General features: G+C 42.3%; 1 protein-coding gene across 1 annotated transcript in view; it reads right to left on the bottom strand.

Annotated features, from left to right (window-relative positions):
- The window catches only part of LOC139759550 (QRFP-like peptide receptor), an 84,866-nt gene that overhangs the window by 8,679 nt on the left and 52,163 nt on the right, over window positions 1-24,024 (bottom strand). Inside the window, exons 3-8 of the mRNA XM_071681815.1 lie at window positions 22,335-22,566; window positions 21,930-22,117; window positions 20,152-20,235; window positions 15,012-15,188; window positions 12,289-12,384; window positions 8,773-8,920 (exon numbers count right to left, since the gene is read on the bottom strand). Coding sequence (XP_071537916.1) covers window positions 8,773-8,920; window positions 12,289-12,384; window positions 15,012-15,188; window positions 20,152-20,235; window positions 21,930-22,117; window positions 22,335-22,566 — 925 coding nt within the window. The remainder of the gene's footprint in view (window positions 1-8,772; window positions 8,921-12,288; window positions 12,385-15,011; window positions 15,189-20,151; window positions 20,236-21,929; window positions 22,118-22,334; window positions 22,567-24,024) is intronic.

The raw sequence follows: 24,024 nt of genomic DNA, 5'->3' as shown, positions 1-24,024 counted from the left end.
AACCACCACGTACACTACCACTATGTATGTGACCCATGAAAACCACCACGTACACTACCACTATGCATGTGACCAATGACAGCCACCACATACACTACCACTATGCATGTGGCCCATGACAACCACCATGTACACTACCAGTATGCATGTGACCCATGACAACCACCACGTACACTACCACTATGTATGTGGCCCATGACAACCACAACATACTCTACCATTAAGCATGTGGACCATGACAACCACTACGTACACTACCACAATGCATGTGACACATGGCAACCACCACGTACACTGCCACTAAGCATTTGACGCATGACAACCAACACGTACACTACCACTGCATATGCATGTGGCCCATGACAACCACCATATACACTACCACTGCATATGCATATGTCACATGACAACCACCACGTACACTACCACTGCATATGCATGTGGCACATGACAACCACCACGTACACTACCACTATGCATGTGGCACATGACAATCACTACTTACACTACCACTGTGCATGTGACCCATGACAACCACCACGTACACTACCACTATGCATGTGACCCATGACGACCAACACGTACACTACCACTATGCATGTGACCCATGACAACCAATACGTAAACTACCACTATGCATGTGGCCCATGACACCCACCACGTACACTACCACTGCATATGCATGTGGCACATGCCAGCCACCACGTACATTGCCACTATGCATGTGGCCCATGACAACCAACAAGTACACTACCACTATGCATGTGGCCCATGATAACCACAACGTACGCTTCCACTGCTTATGCATGTGGCACATAACAACCACCACGTACATTGCCACCATTCATGTGGGCCATGACAATCACCACGTACACTACCACGATGCAGGTGGCACATGACAACCACTACGTACATTACCACTATGCATGTGCCCTATGACAACCACCACAATGCATGTAGCCCATGACAAACACCACGTACACTACCACTCTGCATGTGACCCATGACAACCACCACGTACACTACCAGTATGCATGTGACCCATGACAACCACCACGTACACTACCACTATGCATGTGACCCATGACAACCACCACGTACACTACCACTATGCATGTGACCCATGAGGTAGGTAAGAACACGCTTCAATTAAAGCTTTTAAAGCCGGCACAATTCTCAGTTGCAGCTTCCTAAAAGCTTATAATGCTTGAACGTTTCTGAATCATAGCTTTTATAGGTGTAATACTTTTGAACTTTAGCATTTAAGACTGGAACACCGATAAGCTATACTTTGCATCGCGTAGAACCCCGGTTATCTTATAGCTGCTGTGAATGCAAGAAAAACCTGCTTGATATAGCTTTCATCAAGGACAGAATACCTCCAGGTCTTTAGCTTCAGTCAAGGCTTTAAATACAGTGATATACGACCGAGTAGTATGGATATTGTTAGCCTTTAGCTTCTCTTTAGTTAAGCGAAAACGTTGATATATTAAGCTTTTATTACTTCTGGAAGTACATCAATGTTAAGTCTCTTATTGAGTCTAATGTTAGATCTTGACAATTAAGGAAGATTTTTGTTAAAGGATGAAAGGTATGCGTTGGTTGGCTTTTGTTAAGGTTAGTCATTAGTGTATAGGAGAATCCATTAAGACCCAGGAAAGCATTATTCGAGACGGCTTTTATTTGTATCAAAAGCAATGAAGCACAATTCTTACTACGGAAATAATTGTCCTTATCATCAATGATTTTGTAATCGTTAAAAAGCCCTATTTTCAAAAAAACTATTTTTTTTTGCTTTATATATTCTTACTACAAATACGTTAATAGTATGACTATCATTATGGAAATATTAAATTTTACATCTGTAGAAATTATAACTATCATATAAAATCCCTATTTTTCTGAACATCAGAAAATCAGTCATAAATAGTATTATATAATCTTTATATAGGGTATGGAAGATGTCCTCATTATGACATGGTCATTATACAATTGTTATTATAGAAAATGTGTTCATTATACAATCATTATCATAGAAAACATCTCCATTATACACATGTTATCAATATAGACAATAGCATCATTTCACAATCATCCATTAAGAAAATGATTAGTAGAAAAATAATCCTTATTTATCATCATAAGCAACATTATATAGTTATCATTATGACATTGTCAGTATACAATTATCATATCAGCAGACACTTTATAATTTTTGTTAATTGCAGATCTCATTATTCGATCAATAATAAGGCAAGCATCATTATACAAATGTTACGTGACTAACATTAAATATATATATATATATATATATATATATATATATATATATATATATATATATATATATATATATATATATATGTATATATATATATATATATATATATATATATATATATATATATATATATATATATATATATATATATATATATATATATATATATATATATATATATATGTAGGCAAGTTGTTAGAAGCAGTGAAAAGTTTTTATCGAGGATGTAAGGCATGTCTACGTGTTGGAAGAGAGAAAAGTGATTGGTTCTCAGTGAATGTAGGTTTGCGGCAGGGGTGTGTGATGTCTCCATGGTTGTTTAATTTGTTTATGGATGGGGTTGTTAGGGAGGTGAATGCAAGAGTTTTGGAAAGAGGGGCAAGTATGCAGTCTATTGTGGATGAGAGAGCTTGGGAAGTGAGTCAGTTGTTGTTCGCTGATGATACATCGCTGGTGGCTGATTCGTGTGAGAAACTGCAGAAGCTGGTGACTGAGTTTGGTAAAGTGTGTGAAAGAAGAAAGCTGAGAGTAAATGTGAATAAGAGCAAGGTTATTAGGTACAGTAGGGTTGAGGGACAAGTGTACTGGGAGGTAAGTTTGAATGGAGAAAAACTAGAGGAAGTGAAGTGTTTTAGATATCTGGGAGTGGCTTTGGCAGGGGATGGAACCATGGAAGCGGCAGTGAATCATAGGGTGGGGGAGGGGGCGAAAATTTTGGGAGCCTTGAAGAATGTGTGGAAGTCGAGAACATTATCTAGGAAAGCAAAAATGGGTATGTTTGAAGGAATAGTGGTTCCAACCATGTTGTATGGTTGCGAGGCGTGGGCTATGGATAGAGTTGTGCGCAGGAGGATGGATGTGCTGGAAATGAGATGTTTGAGGACATAATGTGGTGTGAATTGGTTTGATCAAGTAAGTAATAATTGGGTAAGAGAGATGTGTGGTAATAAAAAGAGTGTGGTTGAGAGAGCAGAAGAGAGTGTTTTGAAATGGTTTGGGCACATGGAGAGAATGAGTGAGGAAAGATTGACCAAGAGGATATATGTGTCAGAGGTGAAGGGAACGAGGAGAAGTGGGAGACCAAATTGGAGGTGGAAGGATGGAGTGAAAAAGATTTTGAGTGATTGGGGCCTGAACATGCAGGAGGGTGAAAGGCGTGCAAGGAATAGAGTGGGTCGACGTGCTGTCAATGGATTGGACCAGGGCATGTGAAGCGTCTGGGGCAAACCATGGAAAGTTCTGTGGGGCCTGGATGTGGAAAGGGAGCTGTGGTTTCGGTGCATTATTACATGACAGCTAGAGACTGAGTGGGAACGAATGGGGCCTTTGTTGTCTTTTCCTAGCCCTACCTCGCACGCATGAGGGGGGAGGGGGTTGTTATATCATGTGTGGCGAGGTGGCGATGGGAATGAATAAAGGCAGACAGTGTGAATTGTGTGCATGTGTATATATGTATATGTCTGTGTGTGTATATATATATGTGTACATTGAGATGTATGGGTATGTATATTTGCGTGTGGGGACGTGTATGTATATACATGTGTATGGGGGTGGTTTGGGCCATTTCTTTCGTCTGTTTCCTTGCGCTACCTCGCAAACGCGGGAGACAGCGACAAAGCAAAACAATAATATATATATATATATATATATATATATATATATATATATATATATATATATATATATAAATATATAACTGCCACAATGTCATTTATCAACATATAACTAATTTGTTTCGGTAATTATCATTATGTAATTGTTAGCACGGCAAAGTTCAGTGTATATAACTAGTAATTCTCGCAAACATCATTATATTGCTGTTTTTACAACAAAAAACATCACTGTATGATTACTGTTCTCCTAACACGAATTTCCATTTCACAGTCCTTATCATGATTATCATAATACAAATCTTTTCATTATTACTAATATGTCCCATATATTACTGTTGTTATGAATGCAGACATCATTCTAATATTTTTTGGTCATGGAATTCATTATCTTAGAAATACTTCAATCCCAGCATTCATCTTCATAACACAGCTCCCGGCAAACAACTCTCTAAACTTATTCTAGGGCAAACTTCATTACACAATCTCCATTAGGAAGAAGATCATCATTAAGTTATCATAACATATATTAACATTATATCAACTGTTCTCATCACTGCAAAACACTACTCGTATCACTCATTCCTGTCTTTGAAATTGCATAGATGAGGACTTTGAAAATTCTATGGCTCATGTAGACACAAAGGACATTTTAAACTAAGACACTTTCTACAACAGACACCGTATGTTTTTTTTTTCTGACAAGAGCACAACGCAGATCAGACGATTGCTACATCAGTAATTATAACCACTTTTTCTCTTTACATACGCAGTTAAATCAATGCTTATTTCAATGGGTACATACGTTTTGCAAATATATCTTATCAATTCCCTTACATTATTAACACATCTGACGCCACCAATCATTAGGGAAAATCACTTACTCCTATACAATTGAAAGTGATGAAAAAAAACAAATTAATCATTATTATTATTATCATCATTATTATTATTATTATGATGATGATGATGATGATGAAGATAAAATGAAAGTGGAAAATGTGTTTCTAAGAATAATATTCCGGTTGAAATTAGAAGTTGATAGGAGGCCAGAGGATACAAAGCCAGATATATTTCACGTTCGACTACTATAGTTCTGGGACCGAGGAAGAAACGCTAGCGTTTTGAACTCGGCAGAGAAGCACCAGCGCTCTAAGCTAAGTAGAGAATGACCAATATTCTGAGTTAGGTAGGAGAAACACCAGCGTTCTAACCTCAGTAGAAAAGGACCAGTGCCCTGAGCTGGGTGGAGAAGCACCTGAGCACTGAGCTAGAGAGAAAAGCACCAGCGTCTAGAAAGAGAAACAGCAACACTCTGAGAGACGGAAATGGAAGCACAAGTGGTCTGAGAGCCAGAAAGGGAAGCACCAGCGCCCCAAGAGCCACAGCGGGAAGCAAAAGCGTTCTAAGGGCTAAAGAGAGAAGCACCAGATTTCTGATAACCAGAGAGGCAAGCGTTAACGTTCTGAGACCAGGGAAGGAAGTGTCAACATTCTGAGTTGAGACCAGGGAGGGAAGTGCCAACGTTCTGAGTTGAGACCAGGCAGGGAAGTGTAAAACGTTCTGAGTTGAGACCAGGGAGGGAAGTGTAAAACGTTTTGAGCCGAGACCAGGGAGGGAAGTGTAAAACGTTCTGAGCTGAGACCAGATAGGGAAGCACCAGCGATCTGAGTCGAGACCAGGGAGGGAAGCACCAGCGATCTGAGTCGAGATCAGGGAGGGAGACACCAGCGATCTCATTCGAGACCAAAGAGGGAAGCACCAGCGTTCTAAACTAAGACCAGAGTGAGAAACATCAATGTTTTGAGCTATGACCAGAGAGAGGGAGCACCAACGTCCTGAGACCAGAGACAGAAGCACATATGCTTCGATGAGAGAGAGAGAGAGAGAGAGAGAGAGAGAGAGAGAGAGAGAGAGAGAGAGAGAGAGAGAGAGAGAGAGAGAGAGAGAGAGAGAGAGAGAGAGAGAGAGAGAGAGAGAGAGAGAGAGAAACCTCTTCTCTTTGACACATATTAGTGGTCAGTAATGAAGCAGAAGCACATAATTGCCTGGGCATGCAGGGCACAGACGGATGAGGCACAACAACAGCATAAACAGCAGCAGCAGTTGCAGCAGTACCAGCAGCAGCAGCAGCAGTACCAGCAGCAGCAGCAGCAGCAGTACCAGCAGCAGTACCAGCAGCAGCAGTACCAGCAGCAGCAGTACCAGCAGCAGCAGCAGTACCAGCAGCAGCAGCAGCAGCAGTACCAGCAGCAGTAGCAGTACCAGCAGCAGCAGCAGTACCAGCAGTACCAGCAGCAGCAGCAGCAGCAGTACCAGCAGCAGTAGCAGTACCAGCAGCAGCAGCAGTACCAGCAGTACCAGCAGCAGCAGCAGCAGCAGTACCAGCAGCAGCAGCAGCAGCAGTACCAGCAGCAGTAGCAGTACCAGCAGCAGCAGCAGTACCAGCAGTACCAGCAGCAGCAGCAGCAGCAGCAGTACCAGCAGCAGCAGCAGTACCAGCAGAGGGTAAACAGGTGGAGGCGCTACACGCAGGTCGTCTCACATGAAACATACCGGGACGACTCGTGGTCGTCTGGTGCCGGAGCTGAAGGAAAGAATGTAAAGTCAACACTAGTATGGGATCACCGACCTGCTAGATGGAACATTTCAGGTTTGTATTTGAGTAAATACGTGACCTTTTTTTTCATATTTACTTAGATACAGTTTCCAGAGACGTGAACAGGATAAGTACAGTATGAAAGCTGAACTCTCCTCCGGTCATCCCACATATCGAACATTAAGAAATGAACCTCGAGGCCGTTGTATAGGTGGCGTAATCATCTTGATTTTGAGCAGCTATTTCATAAATCTTCAGCCGTCTTAGTTCTGAGTCCTGTTCTCACACCCAGGATGCCCCCATCTTCTTCCTCCTTCACCTCAACGATAATAGAATCAAAAACCTTCTAACGCTCTTAATGAAGTCTCCTGCTGTGATGTTGCTTCTCTCTCTCTCTCTCTCTCTCTCTCTCTCTCTCTCTCTCTCTCTCTCTCTCTCTCTCTCTCTCTCTCCTTCAGGTAATATAATTCTGGCCACACCTCTCGTGAACCGTCTGGGATGTGTCTATATCCCAAGACCTAAACTTATGACATGTAACTGTCTGCTGCTTCCCACAGTTTGTGTGTGGCGACCAGCCACACGGGGATTTACAGCAATGATACCGTCTTGATTTCTCTCAAATGCAAAGTGGAATCAATGAAAGCTTTCGTAATTCACTTTTCTAAAAAAAAAAAAACTTTCCATCTTCAAGAGTCAAGTTTATCATGACACGAGAAGCCCAAATCCAATGTCTGCTGTATTTCTTGTCCTTTATGCTTATCGTCCCATCTATAGTGGCCAATACTGGAGCAAATTTTGTTCCTGACTCTTGTTGTGCTGGCTGAGGCCTTGCTCGCGAGAATTCTATCGTGACGTAATACACGTCAGTGATGTAGACATACGCACAGTGACGCTAGCATATTTCACTGTGACGTGAGGATGTTTACTGTGACGCAAACAAGTTTAGCACTGTATAAAAAGCAGGACACACACACACACACACACACACACGCAAGAAAATATTGTGAATTTATGGTACAGAAGATGATCATCAGACCAATATATATATATATATATATATATATATATATATATATATATATATATATATATATATATATATATCAAAATTCAAATAATACGGAAACATCGGTAATTGTAAAGTACATTTGTGATGTGTTTGGATGTTGACATGATTCATAAGGTCTGTATATTTTCCAAAGAATAAGATAAAGAAAAAATATATGATAATCAAATGCACAAGAGGTACGTGATAGAGAGAGCCAGAAGATTAATCGTTTCCTGATTAATATTTTTCTTTAACAATGGCAGGAGTTAATGTGATGGTGCGTCCATTATGTTCTCATCTGTATCAGTACAATGTCTGATATCACTGGCGGACGAATGGGTGTACAGACACGGTTTGGTTTAATGTTCATGGTACTCAAGGGATGTCCGTTTCAGTAAAGTAAGAGAATTACATGGATACACAGACCACACCAGTCCCAAAGTCCAGTCGAGGTGATCTGGACTGAGAGAGAGAGAGAGAGAGAGAGAGAGAGAGAGAGAGAGAGAGAGAGAGAGAGAGAGAGAGAGAGAGAGAGAGAGAGAGAGAGACACATGACGCTTCCGTAAACCAGACGTAACCATCAGATGGCAACACCACATAGCTCTCCCGTGCAGTTCAAGCGTTAAGGAGCTTCCTAACCCAGATACCTTTGGGTTATAAACAGGCAGGATAAACTATCGAAAATCTTTAGTGTGTTAGTATGGGTTCTAGTCTTACAAACAGGTTGTTAGTAGCTCCTTGTTTGTTTTTTATTAAATGTAAATTGAAAAAAGCAGCTTCGTTTCAAACGTGAGTGAAGCTTACAAACAGGTTGTTAGTAGCTCCTTGTTTGTTTTTATTAAATGTAAATTGAAAAAAGCAGCTTCGTTTCAAACGTGAGTGAAGCTTACAAACAGGTTGTTAGTAGCTCCTTGTTTGTTTTTATTAAATGGAAATTGAAAAAAGCAGCTTCGTTTCAAACGTGAGTGAAGCAGGTTTATACGCTTCATGAAGCAGGTCTACATATGATTCATGAAGCAGTTTTACATGCCCATGAAGCAGATTCACCTTCCTAATAAAACAAGTGAACAAGCTGCATGGAGTAGACTCTAATAATTCATAAAGCAGATTCAAATGATTCATGAAACAGGTTCACATGCTTCATGAAGTGGGATCACACGCTTCACTGCTTCAAGGGTCATCGTCCCTGGGGTTTACAGCGGTAGTGGTTAAGGGAGAGAGAGATTCACATCACCTGAGGATCTCCGGAACGAGCGACACATGTTCCTGAACCCGAGGCGGAAGTTGTCGCTGAAGCCGCCGTACAGCAGAGGGTTGAGCGCTGAGTTGCAGTAGCCGAGGAAGTAAGCCCAGAAGAGGGAGCGGTCGAACCACAACGGCAGCTGGAAAACACACCAGTGGTTAACTCCACCTTCCAGCATGCGAGGGAGAAACTGATTTGAACTGAGTTCGAAAATTGGAATGAACTTTCTCTCAGAGTACGAAACACACACACACACACACACACACACACACACACACACACACACACACACACACACACACACACACACACACAAGAGATGGGATTCCATGATTGTAAGACTCCCTCTCTGTGCAGGACATATACGCAAAGGTGAGGTAGATTCACTGATAAAAGGAAAAGATTGTTTTTCCTTAAAGAGTCTTGAAATTACTTCATACTGGTAGAAAACGAATGATTTATGAACTGTCTTTGTGAAGAATTCGTAGTAATGTAGACTTTGATTATGATAAACCTCAGTGTGGAGGAGCAGATACAGAACAAAACCGCTTCGAAGTCTCATATAAGTTGGGTTAATGCATCCAAACAAATATATTACTATGCATCTGTCAACAACTTTCATATCCTTTAATAATAGAAAATGGATGAGATATATAAAAGACATTTTACTGTAGATGATATTGAGCAAGAATAATACTGTTTATTACTAGATCTTATATCTTTCGGTATATGAAATTGGGTATAATGAATAAAAGACATTTCATCATTAATGATATTAGATCGCATGCCACTGGTCAAGGTACAAGATGATTTTCTTTTTTCAGATGAATATCTTGATGTTACTTAGACAGGATCCCTAGATATTCATCATCATGAGGTCGTGGCTATGGGTACTAGTACATTAGAGAGGGTCGTATATTTCCGGCGACCGGATTGTCCACTATAAGGTCATACGTGGAGCCTGCCTTCCAGGTAGGCGACAAAGTGGTCATATACGTAGCTTACCTGTATTGCAATCTAATCTAAGGTCGTCCATTTAGCCTACCTACAAGAGAGTTCATTTAAAAGGTCGTACTTGCTTCCTATCATCTGGTTTGCTCACACAAGAGGTCATACATGTGGCCTATCTACCGCGTAGTCCACCACAAGATCGTATTCTATGATGTACGTGTACTTGCTGGTGCACCACATATCAGTCAATCAAATGGTTGTAAATGTAGCCTATATATATATATATATATATATATATATATATATATATGCATTGGAAAGGATCATAATTTTGCGCGTGACCGAGATATTCCTATGAGTCCACGGGGAAAATGAAACATGATAAGTTCCCAAGTGCACTTTCGTGTAATAATCACATCATCAGGGGAGACACAAGAGAGAAATAAAAAGCGTCCTAGCTTCGTCTCTTCGATGTATGTCAAATGACTTATTTCTCTCTTGTGTCTCCCCTGATGATGTGATTATTACACAAAAGTGTCCCTGGGAACTTATCGTGTATCATGTTCCCCGTGGACTCATGGGAATATATATATATATATATATATATATATATATATATATATATATATATATATATATATATATATATATTTTTTTTTTTGTCGCTGTCTCCCGCGTTTGCGAGGTAGCGCAAGGAAACAGACGAAAGAAATGGCCCAACCCACCCCCATACACATGCCTTGATTCAATCCACTGACAGCACGTCAACCCCGGTATACCACATCGCTCCAATTCACTCTATTCTTTGCCCTCCTTTCACCCTCCTGCATGTTCAGGCCCCGATCACACAAAATCTTTTTCACTCCATCTTTCCACCGCCAATTTGGTCTCCCTCTTCTCCTCGTTCCCTCCACCTCCGACACATATATCCTCTTGGTCAATCTTTCCTCACTCATTCTCTCCATGTGACCAAACCATTTCAAAACACCCTCTTCTGCTCTCTCAACCACGCTCTTTTTATTTCCACACATCTCTCTTACCCTTACGTTACTTACTCGATCAAACCACCTCACACCACACATTGTCCTCAAACATCTCATTTCCAGCACATCCATCCTCCTGCGCACAACTCTATCCATAGTCCACGCCTCGCAACCATACAACATTGTTGGAACCACTATTCCTTCAAACATACCCATTTTTGCTTTCCGAGATAATGTTCTCGACTTCCACACATTCTTCAAGGCTCCCAGAATGTTCGCCCCCTCCCCCACCCTATGATCCACTTCCGCTTCCATGGTTCCATCCGCTGCCAGATCCACTCCCAGAAATCTAAAACACTTCACTTCCTCCAGTTTTTCTCCATTCAAACTCACCTCCCAATTGAATTGACCCTCAACCCTACTGTACCTAATAACCTTGCTCTTATTCACATTTACTCTTAACTTTCTTCTTTCACACACTTTACCAAACTCAGTCACCAGCTTCTGCAGTTTCTCACATGAATCAGCCACCAGCGCTGTATCATCAGCGAACAACAACTGACTCACTTCCCAAGCTCTCTCATCCCCAACAGACTTCATACTTGCCCCTCTTTCCAAAACTCTTGCATTCACTTCCCTAACAACCCCATCCATAAACAAATTAAACAACCATGGAGACATCACACACCCCTGCCGCAAACCTACATTCACTGAGAACCAATCACTTTCCTCTCTTCCTATACGTACACATGCCTTACATCCTCCATAAAAACTTTTCACTGCTTCTAACAACTTGCCTCCCACACCATATATTCTTAATACCTTCCACAGAGCATCTCTATCAACTCTATCATATGCCTTCTCCAGATCCATAAATGCTACATACAAATCCATTTGCTTTTCTAAGTATTTCTCACATACATTCTTCAAAGCAAACAGCTGATCCACACATCCTCTACCACTTCTGAAACCACACTGCTCTTCCCCAATCTGATGCTCTGTACATGCCTTCACCCTCTCAATCAATACCCTCCCATATAATTTGCCAGGAATACTCAACAAACTTATACCTCTGTAATTTGAGCACTCACTCTTATCCCCTTTGCCTTTGTACAATGGCACTATGCACGCATTCCGCCAATCCTCAGGCACCTCACCATGAGTCATACATACATTAAATAACCTTACCAACCAGTCAACAATACAGTCACCCACTTTTTTAATAAATTCCACTGCAATACCATCCAAACCTGCTGCCTTGCCGGCTTTCATCTTCCGCAAAGCTTTTACTACCTCTTCTCTGTTTACCAACTCATTTTCCCTAACCCTCGCACTTTACACACCACCTCGACCAAAACACCCTATATCTGCCACTCTATCATCAAACACATTCAACAAACCTTCGAAATACTCACTCCATCTCCTTCTCACATCACCACTACTTGTTATCACCTCCCCATTTGCGCCCTTCACTGAAGTTCCCATTTGCTCCCTTGTCTTACGCACTTTATTTACCTCCTTCCAGAACATCTTTTTATTCTTTATATAAAGGATAGTCCAGAAAGTCAGTTACCGGGTAGTCCACGATGAGGTCGTACATAACCAATCCATGCAGGGGAGACCAGCAGGTTGTGAAGGCTAATAACACCATCGCAGTCATCTTCACAATCTGTTAAAAACAGAAATCTTTAAGATCTATAATTTCTAAAATCAGAAAAAAAAAATTACAACTGAGAATAGATAAATTTTAGATAAGAAATCCTTTTCTGATATTTAGCGTCATGTAGGAAAAGATAGTTTTTGCTTCCCTGGAAAAATTATTCATTTTTCTCACTGAAAATGATATACAACTTGCTGTCGGTGTCAGTTTTCTGCTGGTGTTAATTTTCTGGTGGCGACCATTGCAGGATCCAAATTATTTTGTTAAAGAAGAACCATAACTTACCCAAAGGACAGGTGACATGTCATTTATTTCTTACCCAAACTAATGAATTTGGGATCGTTGAATTGGCGAGTAACTCAGGAAATTCAGAGAGAAAAAAAATGAAAACCAAAAATTACATTTTTTTCTTTACCTTTTTTTCGGAGTTGGAGAGGGGAGGGGAAAATGCATGACAACAGGAGGTGGCAAAGAAAACGGGTAAAATTAATATCTACAGCTTATCAAACAACAATATATATAAATATATATATATATATATATATATATATATATATATATATATATATATATATATATATATTATTTTTCATTATCCTTTGTCGCTGTCTCCCGCGTTAGCGAGGAAGCGCAAGGAAACAAACGAAAGAATGGCCCAACCCACCCACATACACATATATATACATACCAGTCCACACACGCACATATTCATACCTATACATCTCAACGCATACATATATATATATATATACACACACACAGACATATACATATATAAACATGTACATAATTCCTACTGTCTGCCCTTATTCATTCCTGTCGCCACCCCGCCACACATGAAATGACAACCCCCTCCCCCCGCATGTGCGCGAGGTAGCGCTAGGAAAAGACAACAAAGGCCACATTCGTTCACACTCAGTCTCTAGCTGTCATGTATAATGCACTGAAACCACTTGCTCTTCAATTCATTGACAGCACGTCGACCCGGTATACCACATCGTTCCAATTCACTCTATTCCTTGCACGCCTTTTACCCTCCTGCATGTTCAGGCCCCGATCACTCAAAATCTTTTTCACTCACTCTTTCCACCTCCAATTTGGTCTCCCACTTCTCCTCGTTTCCTCCACCTCTGACACATATATCCTCTTTGTCAATCTTTCCTCACTCATTCTGTCCATGTGACCAAACCATTTCAATACACCCTCTTCTGCTCTCTCAACCACACTCTTTTTATTACCACACATCTCTCTTACCCTTTCATTACTTACTCGATCAAACCACCTCACACCACATATTGTCCTCAAACATCTCATTTCCAGCACATCCACCCTCCTCCGCACAACTCTATCTATAGCCCACATCTCGCTACCGTATAACATTGTTGGAACCACTATTCCTTCAAACATACCCATTTTTGATTTCCAAGATTATGTTCTCGACTTCCACACATTTTCCAACGTTCCCTGAACTTTCGCCCCCTCCCCCACTCTATGATTCACTTCCGCTTCCATCGTTCCATCTGCTGCCAAATCAACTCCCAGATATCTAAAACACTTCACTTCCTCCAATTTTTCTCCATTCACACTTACCTCCCAATTGACTTGACCCTCAATCCTACTGTACCTAATAACCTTGCTCTTATTCACATTTACTCTCAGCTTTCTTTTTTCACACACTTTACTAAATTTGGTCACCAGCTTCTGCAGTTTCTCACCCGAATCAGCCACCAGCGGTGTATCATCAGCGAACAACAGCTAACTCACTCCCTAAGCTCTCTCATCCACAACAAACTGCATACTTGCCCCTCTTTCCAAAACTCTTGCATTCACCTCTCTAACTACCCCATCCATAAACAAATTAAACCACCATCAAGACATCACGCACCCCTGCCGCAAACCAACATTCACTGAGAACCAATCACCTTCCTCTCTTCATACTCGCACACATGCCTTACATCCTCGATAAAAACTTTTCACTGCTTCTAACAACTTGACTACCACACCATACATTCTTAATACTTTCCACAGAGCATCTCTATCACCTCTATCATATACCTTCTCCAGATCCATAAATGATACAAACAAAATCCATTTGCTTTTCTAAATATTTGTCACATACATTCTTCAGAGCAAACACCTGATCCACACATCCTCTACCGCTTCTGAAACCACACTGCTCTTCCCCAATCTGATGCTCTGTACATGCCTTCACCCTCTCAATCAATACCCTCCCATATAATTTCCCAGGTATACTCAACAAACTTATACCTCTGTAATTTGAGCACTCACTTTTATCCCCTTTGCTTTTATACAGTGGCACTTTGCAAGCCTTCCGCCAATCCTCCATCATGAGTTATACATACATTAAATAACCTTACCAACCAGTCAACAATACAGTCAAAATTAATACTAACTTTGTGCTGCTTATAAAGTAACGATGTTGAATAAGAGGAAAAAAGAACGTTGTATTTTCTTCCTTTCATACTAAAAATACTAACGTATTTCTAAGAAATTCACCAAGGACGTTACCTTTGGCTTTAAGTATTATCACAACGAAGATGATAAGGGCAGTGGGGGTGACCTTATCCACACAGTATTAAGACAGTATATAGACAAATTTGGCCTGTATGGGTAACCTTGCGTTTAGCCCTAGTGTGAGGGGCTGGAGCACTGGAGGTCCTGGTGACTCCCGCTCGGCTACCGCCTCCGCCAGCACCCACTGCCGGCCGCTTTACACACCAGAGGCGGAACACGATGACGCTGTACGCCAACAGCATTACCACACCAGGCACGAAGAACAGCGTCGCCATCAGCTGTAGAGTGTACAGGGGTTGAGAGAGAACGACCTAATGCCTTTTAAGGATGGATAATAAAAATATAAGCTGAATATGTATATATATATATATATATATATATATATATATATATATATATATATATATATATATACAACGAAACTTACGTCTCTTCGTTGTATATCAACTGAATGTTATTTCTCTCTTGTGTCTTCCCTGATGATGTGATTATTAAACGAAAGTGCACCTGGGAACTTATCGTGTTTCATTTTCCCCGTGGACTCATAGGTATATCTTGATCACGCGCAAAATTGTGATCCTTTCAAACATATATATATTTCATTTTTTTTATTATACTTTGTCGCTGTCTTCCGCGTTTGCGAGGTAGCGCAAGGAAACAGACGAAAGAAATGGCCCAACCCCCCCCCCCCCATACACATGTATATACATACGTCCACACACGCAAATATACATACCTACACAGCTTTCCATGGTTTACCCCAGACACTTCACATGCCTTGATTCAATCCACTGACAGCACGTCAACCCCGGTATACCACATCGCTCCAATTCACTCTATTCTTTGCCCTCCTTTCACCTTCCTGCATGTTCAGGCCCCGATCACACAAAATCTTTTTCACTCCATCTTTCCACCTCCAATTTGGTCTCCCTCTTCTCCTCGTTCCCTCCACCTCCGACACATATATCCTCTTGGTCAATCTTTCCTCACTCATTCTCTCCATGTGCCCAAACCACTTCAAAACACCCTCTTCTGCTCTCTCAACCACGCTCTTTTTATTTCCACACATCTCTCTTACCCTTACGTTACTCACTCGATCAAACCACCTCACACCACACATTGTCCTCAAACATCTCATTTCCAGCACATCCATCCTCCTGCGCACAACTCTATCCATAGCCCACGCCTCGCAACCATACAACATTGTTGGAACCACTATTCCTTCAAACATACCCATTTTTGCTTTCCGAGATAATGTTCTCGACTTCCACACATTCTTCAAGGCCCCCAGAAATGTTCGCCCCCCTCCCCCACCCTATGATCCACTTCCGCTTCCATGGTTCCATCCGCTGCCAGATCCACTCCCAGAAATCTAAAACACTTCACTTCCTCCAGTTTTTCTCCATTCAAACTCACCTCCCAATTGAATTGACCCTCAACCCTACTGTACCTAATAACCTTGCTCTTATTCACATTTACTCTTAACTTTCTTCTTTCACACACTTTACCAAACTCAGTCACCAGCTTCTGCAGTTTCTCACATGAATCAGCCACCAGCGCTGTATCATCAGCGAACAACAACTGACTCACTTCCCAAGCTCTCTCATCCCCAACAGACTTCATACTTGCCCCTCTTTCCAAAACTCTTGCATTCACCTCCCTAACAACCCCATCCATAAACAAATTAAACAACCATGGAGACATCACACACCCCTGCCGCAAACCTACATTCACTGAGAACCAATCACTTTCCTCTCTTCCTACACGTACACATGCCTTACATCCTCGATAAAAACTTTTCAGTGCTTCTAACAACTTTCCTCCCACACCATATATTCTTAATACCTTCCACAGAGCATCTCTATCAACTCTATCATATGCCTTCTCCAGATCCATAAATGCTACATACAAATCCATTTGCTTTTCTAAGTGTTTCTCACATACATTCTTCAAAGCAAACACCTGATCCACACATCCTCTACCACTTCTGAAACCACACTGCTCTTCCCCAATCTGATGCTCTGTACATGCCTTCACCCTCTCAATCAATATCCTCCCATATAATTTACCAGGAATACTCAACAAACTTATACCTCTGTAATTTGAGCACTCACTCTTATCCCCTTTGCCTTTGTACAATGGCACTATGCACGCATTCCGCCAATCCTCAGGCACCTCACCATGAGTCATACATACATTAAATAACCTTACCAACCAGTCAACAATACAGTCACCCCCTTTTTTAATAAATTCCACTGCAATACCATCCAAACCTGCTGCCTTGCCGGCTTTCATCTTCCGCAAAACTTTCACTACCTCTTCTCTGTTTACCAAATCATTTTCCCTAACCCTCTCACTTTGCACACCACCTCGACCAAAACACCCTATATCTGCCACTCTATCATCAAACACATTCAACAAACCTTCAAAATACTCACTCCATCTCCTTCTCACATCACCACTACTTGTTATCACCTCCCCATTTGCGCCCTTCACTGAAGTTCCCATTTGCTCCCTTGTCTTACGCACTTTATTTACCTCCTTCCAGAACATCTTTTTATTCTCCCTAAAATTTAATGAAACTCTCTCACCCCAACTATATATATATATATATATATATATATATATATATATATATATATATATATATATATATATATATATATATATATATATATATATATATATTATCCCTGGGGATAGGGGAGAAAGAATACTTCCCACGTATTCCCTGCGTGTCGTAGAAGGCGACTAAAAGGGGAGGGAGCGGGGGGGCTGGAAATCCTCCCCTCTTGTTTTTTTTTTTTATTTTCCAAAAGAAGGAACAGAGGATTGGGCCAGGTGAGGGGATTCCCTCAAAGGCCCAGTCCTCTGTTCTTAACGCTACCTCGCTAATGCGGGAAATGGCGAATAGTTTGAAAGAAAAAGAAAGAAATATATATATATATATATATATATATATATATATATATATATATATATATATATATATATATATATATAAATAAATATTTTTTTTTTTTTTTTACTTTGTCGCTGTCTCCCGCGTTTGCGAGGTAGTGCAAGGAAACAGACGAAAGAAATGGCCCAACCCACCCCCATACACATGTATATACATACGTCCACACACGCAAATATACATACCTACACAGCTTTCCATGGTTTACCCCAGACGCTTCACATGCCCTGATTCAATCCACTGACAGCACGTCAACCCCGGTAAACCACATCGATCCAGTTCACTCTATTCCTTGCCCTCCTTTCACTCTCCTGCATGTTCAGGCCCCGATCACACAAAATATTTTTCACTCCATCTTTCCACCTCCAATTTGGTCTCCCACTTCTCGTTCCCTCCACCTCCGACACATATATCCTCTTGGTCAATCTTTCCTCACTCATTCTCTCCATGTGCCCAAACCATTTCAAAACACCCTCTTCTGCTCTCTCAACCACGCTCTTTTTATTTCCACACATCTCTCTTACCATTACGTTACTCGATCAAACCACCTCACACCACATATTGTCCTCAAACATCTCATTTCCAGCACATCCATCCTCCTGCGCACAACTCTATCTATAGCCCACGCCTCGCACCCATACAACATTGTTGGAACCACTGTTCCTTCAAACATACCCATTTTTGCTTTCCGAGATAATGTTCTCGACTTCCACACATTCTTGAAGGCTCCCAGGATTTTCGCCCCCTCCCCCACCCTATGATCCACTTCCGCTTCCATGGTTCCATCCGCTGCCAGATCCACTCCCAGATATCTAAAACACTTTACTTCCTCCAGTTTTTCTCCATTCAAACTTACCTCCCAATTGACTTGACCCTCAACCCTACTGTACCTAATTACCTTGCTCTTATTCACATTTACTCTTAACTTTCTTCTTTCACACACTTTACCAAACTCAGTCACCAGCTTCTGCAGTTTCTCACATGAATCAGCCACCAGCGCTGTATCATCAGCGAACAACAACTGACTCACTTCCCAAGCTCTCTCATTCACAACAGACTTCATACTTGCCCCTCTTTCCAAAACTCTTGCATTCACCTCCTTAACAACCCCATCCATAAACAAATTAAACAACCATGGAGACATCACACACCCCTGTTGCAAACCTACATTCACTGAGAACCAATCACTTTCCTCTCTCCCTACACGTACACATGCCTTGCATCCTCGATAAAAACTTTTCACTGCTTCTAACAACTTGCCTCCCACACCATATATTCTTAGTACCTTCCACAGAGCATCTCCATCAACTCTATCATATGCCTTCTCCAGATCCATAAATGCTACATACAAATTCATTTGCTTTTCTAAGTATTTCTCACATACATTCTTCAAAGCAAACACCTGATCCACACATCCTCTACCACTTCTGAAACCACACTGCTCTTCCCCAATCTGATGCTCTGTACATGCCTTCACCCTCTCAATCAATACCCTCCCATATAATTTACCAGGAATACTCAACAAACTTATACCTCTGTAATTTGAGCACTCACTCTTATCCCCTTTGCCTTTGTACAATGGCACTATGCACGTATTCCGCCAATCCTCAGGCACCTCACCATGAGTCATACATACATTAAATAACCTTACCAACCAGTCAACAATACAGTCACCCCCTTTTTTAATAAATTCCACTGCAATACCATCCAAACCTGCTACCTTGCCGGCTTTCATCTTCCGCAAAGCGTTTACTACCTCTTCTCTGTTTACCAAATCATTTTCCCTAACCCTCTCACTTTGCACACCACCTCGACCAAAACACCCTATATCTGCCACTCTATCATCAAACACATTCAACAAACCTTCAAAATACTCACTCCATCTCCTTCTCACATCACCACTATTTGTTATCACCTCCCTTTTTGCCCCCTTCACTGAAGTTCCCATTTGTTCCCTTGTCTTACGCACTTTATTTACCTCCTTCCAGAACATCTTTTTATTCTCCCTAAAATTTAATGATACTCTCTCACCCCAACTCTCTTATATATATATATATATATATATATATATATATATATATATATATATATATATATATATATATATATATATATATATATATATATATATATATATATATATATATATATATATATTGAAAAGGTATCATGCGAAAAATATACATATAATGGTCAAAGGAATATTAACCTTATCTTAATATTCTACATATACATATACTAACAAATGCCAAATGCAGAGACGACCTTTCGTCTTGGCTCACCAGGATGCGGTAGTAGGTGAAGACGACGTTGGCCGTTCGACTACAGAGGAGGTCCATGCACGTCTCCTCCCGGAGATCATACCACTGGGTCGTCAACGCACCCAAAGGAAGAAGCAGGGAAGACAGATTATACGTACGATAGATTTTTGACCTCAATTCGTTATACTCGAGGCTTGTTCCGCTGTGTTGAAGGGTCATATATATATATATATATATATATATATATATATATATATATATATATATATATATATATTTCTTTTTTTTATTTATTTCTATTTGTTATACTTTGTCGCTGTCTCCCGCGTTAGCGAAGAAGCGCAAGGAAACAGACGAAAGAATGGCTCAACCCACCCACATGCATATGTATATATATACACGTCCACACACGCACATATACATACCTATACATTTCAACATATACATACATAGACATATATACAAACGTACGCACTCATACACTGCCGCCCCCATCCATTCCCGTCGCCACCTTGCCACACATGAAATGGCACCCTCCTCCCCCAAATGGCGTCCTAGCTTCGTCTCTTCGATGTATATCAACTGACTTATATTTCTCTCTTGTGTCTCCCCTGATGATGTGATTATTACACGAAAGTGCACTTATGAACTTATCGTGTTTCATTTTCCCCTTGGTCTCATAGGAATATCTTGATCACGCGCAAAATTGTGATCCTTTCCAATATATATATATATATATATATATATATATATATATATATATATATATATATATATATATATATATATATATATAAATATATAAATTGGGAGGTGAGTTTGAATGGAGAAAAACTGGAGGAAGTGAAGTGTTTTAGATATCTGGGAGTGGATCTGTCAGCGGATGGAACCATGGAAGCGGAAGTGGATCATAGGGTGGGGGAGGGGGCGAAAATTTTGGGAGCCTTGAAAAATGTGTGGAAGTCGAGAACATTATCTCGGAAAGCAAAAATGGGTATGTTTGAAGGAATAGTGGTTCCAACAATGCTGTATGGTTGCGAGGCGTGGGCTATGGATAGAGTTGTGCGCAGGAGGATGGATGTGCTGGAAATGAGATGTTTGAGGACAATGTGTGGTGTGAGGTGGTTTGATCGAGTAAGTAACGTAAGGGTAAGAGAGATGTGTGGAAATAAAAAGAGCGTGGTTGAGAGAGCAGAAGAGGGAGTTTTGAAATGGTTTGGGCACATGGAGAGAATGAGTGAGGAAAGATTGACCAAGAGGATATATGTGTCGGAGGTGGAGGGAACGAGGAGAAGAGGGAGACCAAATTGGAGGTGGAAAGATGGAGTGAAAAAGATTTTGTGTGATCGGGGCCTGAACATGCAGGAGGGTGAAAGGAGGGCAAGGAATAGAGTGAATTGGAGCGATGTGGTATACAGGGGTTGACGTGCTGTCAGTGGATTGAATCAAGGCATGTGAAGCGTCTGGGGTAAACCATGGAAAGCTGTGTAGGTATGTATATTTGCGTGTGTGGACGTGTGTATGTACATGTGTGTGGGGGGGGGGGGCATTTCTTTCGTCTGTTTCCTTGCGCTACCTCGCAAACGCGGGAGACAGCGACAAAGTATAAAAAAAAAAAAAAAAAAAAAAAAAAAAAATATATATATATATATATATATATATATATATATATATATATATATATATATATATATATATATATTGTAAAAATACGTAAAAGATTAGATATTGAAAGCATAGATCAGTATATGCATTCAACTCAGATGATGATGTGAGTGTAGCTGATATCTTGATCTTACCTGGAAGACTCGTGTGTCCCTCACGTAGAAGGAAGGGAAGGCGACGGCGAAGGAGACGACCCACAGGACGACTATGAGCGTCAAGGGTCTGGACGACTTGCTGCGAGCCTGGATGGGCAGGAGGACCGCGTACACCCTGTCGCACGCCACCGTCGCCAGCGTCAGCACGGACACGGTCACGCACATCCCTACCAGGAGACACGGTCAGCACGGACGCCCACAGAAGCCTCATGGTTATCACGTACGTACAGTCTACGGACATTTACCCCACCTCCCACATTACCCAAGACATAATCGTAAATATACATTAGTCTCCCATGGAGCTCAGCTGAACAACCAGGTCCCAGACGAACCATGGCACCAGTCTTGCCGTCTACGGGCTTCTCCTTCGCCCTTTTTTTTTACCTTGTGTGAGGACGCTGATCCTGCAGAGGGGACGGCCCAGCAGGTAGAGGGGCGAGGTGATGCGGTTGACGATGGTGGGCCAGCAGAAGACGGTGATGAGTAGGTCGGCCACCGCCAGGTTGACCAGGTAGTAGTTGACGGTGGAGCGGAGGAAGTTGTTGAAGTACACAACCACGATGACCACCACGTTGCCACACACCGACACCACGAATACCACACTCATCAACACCACCTGGTGGACGAATACCACACTCATCAACACCACCTGGTGGACGAATACCACACTCATCAACACCACCTGGTGGACGAATACCACACTCATCAACACCACCTGGTGGACGAATACCACACTCATCAACACCACCTGGTGGACGAATACCACACTCACCAACACCACCTGGTGGGTTGGAGGAGTGGTGGGTTAGTAGTCAGACCCACCAACACCACCTGGTGGGTTGGAGGAGTGGTGGGTTAGTAGTCAGGCCCACCAACACCACCTGGTGGGTTAGTAGTCAGGCCCACCAACACCACCAGGTGGGTTAGTAGTCAGGCCCATCAACACTGCCTGGTGGGTTGGAGGAGTGGTGGGTTAGTAGTCAGGCCCACCAACACCACCTGGTGGGTTAGTAGTCAGGCCCATCAACACCACCTGGTGGGTTGGAGGAGTGGTGGGTTAGTAGTCAGGCCCACCAACACCACCTGGTGGGTGGAGGAGTGGTGGGTTAGTAGTCAGGCCCACCAACACCACCTGGTGGGTTGGAGGAGTGGTGGGTTAGTAGTCAGGCCCACCAACACCACCTGGTGGGTTAGTAGTCAGGCCCATCAACACCACCTGGTGGGTTGGAGGAGTGGTGGGTTAGTAGTCAGACCCATCAACACCACCTGGTGGGTTGGAGGAGTGGTGGGTTAGTAGTCAGGCCCATCAACACCACCTGGTGGGTTGGAGGAGTGGTGGGTTAGTAGTCAGACCCACCAACACCACCTGGTGGGTTGGAGGAGTGGTGGGTTAGTAGTCAGGCCCATCAACACCACCTGGTGGGTTGGAGGAGTGGTGGGTTAGTAGTCAGACCCACCAACACCGCCTGGTGGGTTGGAGGAGTGGTGGGTTAGTAGTCAGGCCCATCAACACCACCTGGTGGGTTGGAGGAGTGGTGGGTTAGTAGTCAGACCCATCAACACCACCTGGTGGGTTGGAGGAGTGGTGGGTTAGTAGTCAGGCCCACCAACACCACCTGGTGGGTTGGAGGAGTGGTGGGTTAGTAGTCAGACCCATCAACACCACCTGGTGGGTTGGAGGAGTGATGGGTTAGTAGTCAGGCCCATCAACACCACCTGGTGGGTTGGAGGAGTGGTGGGTTAGTAGTCAGGCCCACCAACACCACCTGGTGGGTTAGTAGTCAGGCCCATCAACACCACCTGGTGGGTTGGAGGAGTGGAGGGTTAGTAGTCAGGCCCACCAACACCACCTGGTGGGTTGGAGGAGTGGTGGGTTAGTAGTCAGGCCCATCAACACCACCTGGTGGGTTAGTAGTCAGGCCCATCAACACCACCTGGTGGTGGAGGAGTGTGGGTTAGTAGTCAGGCCCAACAACACCACCTGGTGGGTTAGTAGTCAGGCCCATCAACACCACCTGGTGGGTTGGAGGAGTGGTGGGTTAGTAGTCAGGCCCACCAACACCACCTGGTGGGT

The sequence above is a fragment of the Panulirus ornatus genome, chromosome 3 (genome assembly GCF_036320965.1).
Source record: "Panulirus ornatus isolate Po-2019 chromosome 3, ASM3632096v1, whole genome shotgun sequence".
NCBI classification, from domain to species: domain Eukaryota; kingdom Metazoa; phylum Arthropoda; class Malacostraca; order Decapoda; family Palinuridae; genus Panulirus; species Panulirus ornatus.
This window is presented reverse-complemented; position numbering and strand designations above follow the sequence as displayed.